The sequence below is a fragment of the Lactuca serriola genome, chromosome 2 (assembly GCF_051521515.1).
Source record: "Lactuca serriola cultivar US96UC23 chromosome 2, Lser_US96UC23_V15, whole genome shotgun sequence".
NCBI lineage: Eukaryota > Viridiplantae > Streptophyta > Magnoliopsida > Asterales > Asteraceae > Lactuca > Lactuca serriola.
In genome coordinates, this window is record NC_136409.1 from 142,152,388 (window position 1) to 142,159,206 (window position 6,819).

A 6,819-nucleotide genomic window follows, 5' to 3' on the forward strand; every position below is an offset into this window, starting at 1 on the left:
ATTTATGCCAACGTTTTTTACAACATCTTATCTTGAATCCTCCCACTAAAATAAAAATGTGAATATGTGATTATTCTTTTCAAACAAATTATTATAAGCTTGTTGTCTGAAAATGGAACCAATAGAATCTTAGAGATATTCATATTGCACGTCGTAGCAATAAGAGTGCGCCTCACGTACTACGATTTCACCAAATTGTTATCTAATATTTATATCTATATATACACATTACTCACATATCATTATACAACATGAACCATAACCTATACACCATGAATGTTTCTAGCTTCATAATCACCATCCTCCTAATCTTGTTTTCAGTGTCATGTTTGGCTGATGATTACTCGTCAACAAGTCTCAAGGTACCATGCCTGTCAGACCTCTCCGCTTTAGAAGATGATCTCTCCTACTCCTTGTACCATGAGAGTTGTCCCGACCTCGAAGGCATCATCTACAGAAAGGTCAAGGAATGGGTTGCTAAAGACCCCACCCTTGCTCCTAGTCTCCTAAGACTTCATTACCACGATTGTGTTGTTCGGGTATATATCTGTCTAATATTCAATCAACAGATATCATTATTGTTCGATATCTTGAAATACTGAAGTACCATGATGATGATGCAATTGTTTTGTTGTAGGGATGTGATGCATCGATTCTTTTGGATCATGAAGGAAGCGAAAAAACATCGAATATGAGCAAGTCTTTAAGAGGGTTTGAAGTCATTGATGACATAAAAGCTGAGATTGAGAAGAAATGCCCGAAAACCGTGTCATGTGCTGATATCTTGACTACGGTGGCTCGAGATGCCACAGTTTTGGCCAGTGGACCATATTGGACGATCCCTTATGGTAGGAAAGATGGCCGTGTTTCACTTGCTAAAGAAGCCATGATAGTGCCCAAGGGCTCTGAAAGTGTTACGAGTCTTATCGAGTTTTTCCAGTCAAAGGGTCTCAACGTGCTTGATTTGGTTGTCCTCTCAGGTAGTTAGTTAAACTTTTTGACTTTGATTTAATTACAAGAAAATGAGCATATTAGAAATGGTTGCATATCGTTGCTCAAAAATGGAACATTAGTAATGGATAATATATCTTTTGTCTCTTAAAACTATATCATGTGAAATGTTTGATTATCAGGAGCTCATACGATTGGGAAGACGACATGCGAATCTGTGCAACATCGGTTATACGACTACAAAGGAACAAAGAAACCTGACCCATCTTTGGATCCGAAGTATTTGAACTACTTGAGGAGAAAATGTAGGTGGGCATCTGAAAATGTGAATCTTGATGGCGAAACACCAAACACATTTGACACGCAGTATTACCAGAATCTTAAGAAGAACATGGGACTCTTGTCGACAGACCAATTGCTCTATCATGACTCAAGGACTAAACCTGTGGCCAATGGTTTGTCATTCGAACCCACACTCTTCAAGAACCAATTTGGTGTGTCAATGGTGAAGCTTTCAAGCATTCTGGACTTAAGCTCCCAAGACGACGGAGAAATTCGTGTTGATTGCAAATATGTCAACAAATATTGATAAGCTCGAATGTAACATGATCTAAACAAGAGGATTTCGTTTTCGGTATAACATTTATACGTTCAGTTGTAATTTTGTGTTCATCTAAAACGCAATTATATTTTTAATATAATTATAGCAATTATCTTATTTTTCATTCGTTTTAGTCAAAATATGAAGCCGTAGTTTGGATTAATTAAGTTAAGGTGCAAAATTTGGGTCCATATGTTGAGATGTTGACATTAAATTACAAACTTTTTAATACCTTAGGATTTTTTTAGAACAATGCATGTTTAGCAGACATGTATGTTTACAAATTGATAAACGAACAAGAGACCAATATGGCTAAGGTTTTGAGACCGTCTTATGTATTTCTTCAATAGAATATCTTAGTTTAATATGTGGCTTTAACTATTAAGGTAGTTTTGTTTTTTTCTGGTGCAATTGTATGTTAATGAGGGTTCGTAATTTTGGATAACTCTCATTACGTGAATAAAATTTGCATTACATTTTTTTTTCTGATCTCTTCTCATATTCTTACAGATTCATACAAATTGGTATTAGAGCCTGAGATTACGACATGATAGGTGATTCTCCGTCATCTTACAAGTTAATCGATATTGTCTTCGTTAATCGATTCTAGGGTTTCGTTCTCCTATTGATTGATTGTGTGATTCCGCTTGTATAACCGTTTTTTATTTTCTCTAAATAGATTTTGTCTTGGAATTGGTTTATCAAGTCTTTTTTTTTTGTTATCTTGTTTGATGAAACACGATTTATGGTGTGTGATTCCAGGTGGAGCTGATTGAATATGAAGAAGGAGAATTCTCAATTGAAGGTATCGATCATGCACCTGCATTACAATTAATTAATTTTGGATTCTTTGACTATTGGAGACCAATTTGAACCTATCGATTGTTTTGACTCTTAGAAGTCGATTTGTTGTTTGATTGTACATGGTTACCAGTTTTGAATGATTATTTTTAGAATTTAAGAGAAACCGTAACATCCAAAAAATCACAATAAATTTTAATTTTTCAAAAACAACCCATAACCATACATATTTACAAAACCATTGTTTCAAAAATGTATTTTAGTAATTAGAGTATCCCAAAATCCGAACAACATAAAAACCAAAGGATGTGTACGATCACGCCTTCACCTTGTCTCGATCATCTGAAGTACCTAAAATAATGAACTGTAACTGTAGGCAAAAGCTTAGTGAGTTCCCTGAAAGTATCGACACAACATATAACAACATATATTGGGTCCACACCTAAAAGACTGGATTACTCCTGAGCCCATAATATGAGTCTGGCTTGCCCTTTAGGCCTACAACTCATATTTTGCTTGCTCCCGAGTCGACAACCTAAGTTTGGCTTGCCCTTCATGCCCAAATCTTATGCCTGGCTTGCTCCCAGGTTTGTTGGCTACCACACAAAGTAGTAGTACATCAACCCAACCATACTATGTCGACGTATACATAATATATAACATATATCCAGGAGACAGATAAACATATAGCCAATCATCAAACAAACAGGCATATCTACAAATAACTGCCGCATACTACATCTCATTTACTAGGATACCTATTTACCAGATTACTATAACATATCAACATCCTCTATACTAGGATAAATAATCTAGTAGGCCGCCATTCCTTCCTTCGACCCGCAAGTATAGTGAGAAAACTCACCTCTCAGTTCGAACAAATAGTTGAATAGGTCAAAGTCCAAAAAGTCAAACTTGGTCAACAGTACTGAGTACGCCCAACATACTAAGTTTGTACACTTAGCGTACACATTTTGACTAGAAAACGAGCTGGTTGACCTCGAATGCTAAGCGTTCTTGGGCAATGCCTAGCATTCACGAGGGGCTTCATTATTTTCTTATTAAGAGCTTAATCCTTAAACTCTTTTGTCTATAATCCAGATCCAAACCTATAATAACGTGCTTAACCATAAAGTTTCTAACTTTATGGTCATTCATGACTTAAATAACATGCTTAACCACAAAAACCCTAACTACTTAACCCATTAATGTCACACCCCCGAACCAGGACGGCGGAAACGTCCCGGGGCGAATGACATCATTGTATAGTATCATAACAATTGAATATAAATGAAACATAACAGCTAAACAACATACATTGAGAATACAAACTTACATAGTTTACATAGAGTATTTGTTCATAAGTTACACAAAAGTGACAGAAAAAGTACAATTCCATAGTGTAGCATCACTTGATCTCAAATGAGTTGATTACCTGTTACTGGTTCCCTGAGAATACAAGTGATTTTGAAAAGCTTCAACATTGAATTTTATGCTAGGTAGGTACGGTGAAGTGTATATGTCTCACTAGAGCATTAACGGATTTACATGAATTTCGATTCCCTTTTTCTTGTATAATAAATAATTATACTATTGAAAATTTATGACATGCAAATTATACCATTAATAATTTGCCTTGTATGTTTCTGTGAAAACTATTTATATAGACTTAGATAAATATCAAGTTGGAAACTTGTCTAGCAGTAATATTTGTTGTTAAAAAAATAATATTTTTGGGTTTTAACCCACCACAACAATGGTAACTAAAAAAATATGACAACTTTCACTCGAAAAGCTATTTTTATCATATTTTCCAAAATTTGAAATTTTGTGCTTGTCATTTTTACCGACTAATATTTGTGTCGTAAAATAGTCTATGTATGTCATTTTTACCACATTGATCACGATTTTTATAAAACCATATGATGGCTTCAACATTTTTTATACTTATACAATTTTTAATTTGTAAAGTAAGACATGTAAATATCCAAAGATCAAACATATTTGGACTTATATAAACATATGTTTTTGTTATATTTATATTAACCTATAGACTTGATTTTTGTGTAATAAATGTGTTGATAGCCACAAATATCCTGATTTTTAAGTAGTAAGCTAGTATTATTTACTTTCTATGCAAGAAATTTCTCCATATTCAACAACAAACATAGTACATGCTTATGTCCAAAGGACAAACACATCTTATCCATGAAACACCTTACAAATCTCGATTTTAAGGTAAAAATATGTAGTGGTTTCAAAATTTTATGCACTTGTAGTTTGATAAACAAGTTGATGCATACAAATATCCAATGGGTAAACGTATTTTGACTTGTATTCCCCCCCCCCCCCCCCTAAAAGCATGTAAAACACGAAAAATTGGGGGGGGGGGGGGATGAAGCTCACCTTGATGTTTTTTGTTAGTGGTAGGAAGGTAGATGGAGAAGATTTTGAGCCTAGGATGAAGGTGATAAACTTTGAAGGGCGTCTTGGGTGCTAGTATCCTAGTGGGTTTAACACATGGAAAATTGTGTGTAAACAAGATGAATTTAACAAAAAAATGTATGAAAATACTTGAGATTCATGAAGAAACATACCAACAAAACCTAGGACCGAACTTGAGATAGTGTTCTTGGAAGAATATGATTTTGTTCTACAGAGAAAGAGAAGTTTGGAGTAGAAATGGAGTGGAAGAGTGGGACAACACACTCTCGGCCGCAAGTTTAATAGGGAGAGGGGAGAAAGTTGCATTTTTGTATGGTGGTTAATCTAATGTATTGCATGGAGGCATGGAAGGTAAATGCATGAATGGTATGGAAGTATGGAGGACAAAGAGGTGTAAAGGCATGAGGTGTCACTCCATTTGTAATTCCCTTTTTTTTCTTTTTTTTTTTTTTGTCTTGTGCCAAACCCGAAACCTCATAGGGTTTTCGGTGTTTTGGTTGTTCATGGAGGTTTTCAGTTTTTGTTGGGCTAAATCCATGGGTTTTTGGTTTCAATATGGCCCAAAGAATAGAGTTTTCGGCCTAGGGTTATTTAGGCAAAAACTTATAATACCAAGGTCCATTTTGATTTATGTATGATGCTTTTGACCTATTTCTAGTCCTCTAAATGTTTATTATGTATGCACATATATAAATTCATATAGCATTGTCATTCTTGAATTTCAATAATCTAATGCAACAAGGTTACATAGAGAAATTGTTTGTACATGATCATCCCCCCGTTAGAGGGATTTTTTTCCCGAAATTCGTTCTAGAGCAGCTCTCAAGAACTAGGGAAGACATGTGGATACTTCAGCTTCATATGGTCTTCGTGTTCCCAAGTGAACTCTGGTCCTCGTTTGGCACTCCATTGGACCTTCACAATGGGGATGCTACTCTGTTTTGTTCGTTTCACCTCCCTATCCGTTATTTCTACGGGCTCTTCAACAAAATGGAGGTTCTCATTTACCTCAATCTCATCAAGAGAGATAACAAGAGTTTCGTCAGATAGATATTTCTTCAGGTTAGACACATGAAAGACAGGGTGTACATTGTTGATTTCAGGCGGTAGCTGGAATTTATAAGCCACCAGACCAATTCTAGCAAGAATTTCAAATGGTCTGATGTATATTGGGTTCAATTTCCCATGCTTCCCAAACGGTATCATCCCTTTCCAAGGAGAGATCTTTTGCAGCAAGCGATCACCGACATGAATTCCAAGGGCTTCCGTCTTTTATCCGCATAACTCTTTTGTCGATCTTTGGACGCTTTTAGTGGTTCCCTAATTTGAACGATCTTCTTAGTTATTTCTCTGATGATCTTAGGACCCGTGAGAGTGTTGTTGCGTACCAGTCCCTTCGACATTTGTGTGTCTCCCACCTTACCCTGCATTTACGCCCGTATAGAGATTCAAAGGGAGCGACCTTGATGCTTGTGTGATAGATATTGTTGTATGAAAATTCGATCAGTGGCAAGTGGGTATCCCATGCCTTGCCGAAGTCTATCACACATGCTCTCAACATATCTTCCAATGTTTGGATGGTCCTCTCACTTTGTCCATCTGTTTGGGGATGGTAAGCAGTACTCATGTCGATCCGAGTCCCTAATGACCTCTGAAGTGACTGCCAAAACTGAGAGGCAAATCTACTATCCCTATCAGATATGATAAATATTGGAATGCCTTATAATCTCACGATCTCTTTTATATAGGTCCCGCTTAACTTCTCCATTTTATCAATTTCCTTTATTGGCAGGAAGTGGGCGGATTTGGTTAATCGGTCGACGATTACCCAAATAGTGTTAAGTCCTCCCGATGTTTTGGGCAACTTGGTTACGAAATCCATTTTTATCCATTCCCACTTCCACCCAGGAATTTTTGGTTGTTGTAGTAGACCCGAGGGCTTCTGATACACATGCGAAAACGACCCATCTTTCTTCTTTATGAATAAGACTGGAGCTCCCCAAGGTGAGAAGTTTGGCCTT

At 36.3% G+C, this 6,819-nt stretch overlaps 1 protein-coding gene across 1 annotated transcript; it reads left to right on the forward strand.

Annotated features, from left to right (window-relative positions):
- The first annotated feature begins 256 nt into the window (after positions 1-256).
- On the forward strand, positions 257-1,676 carry LOC145086904 (Peroxidase superfamily protein). The gene is made up of 3 exons (XM_079024756.1): positions 257-539; positions 638-980; positions 1,134-1,676. Exons 1-3 carry the CDS (start codon positions 273-275, stop codon positions 1,538-1,540), a joined length of 1,017 nt encoding a protein of 338 aa, XP_078880882.1. The 5' UTR covers positions 257-272; the 3' UTR covers positions 1,541-1,676.
- The last annotated feature ends 5,143 nt before the right edge of the window (positions 1,677-6,819 follow it).

Excerpts from the sequence above, each read along its gene's own strand:
- LOC145086904 (XM_079024756.1), top strand. The coding sequence starts at position 273 with ATGAATGTTTCTAGCTTCATAATCACCATCCTCCTAATCTTGTTTTCA. Across the intron at positions 540-637 it reads ACCACGATTGTGTTGTTCGG|GGATGTGATGCATCGATTCT; the intron begins GTATATATCTGT and ends GTTTTGTTGTAG. Across the intron at positions 981-1,133 it reads TGATTTGGTTGTCCTCTCAG|GAGCTCATACGATTGGGAAG; the intron begins GTAGTTAGTTAA and ends TTTGATTATCAG.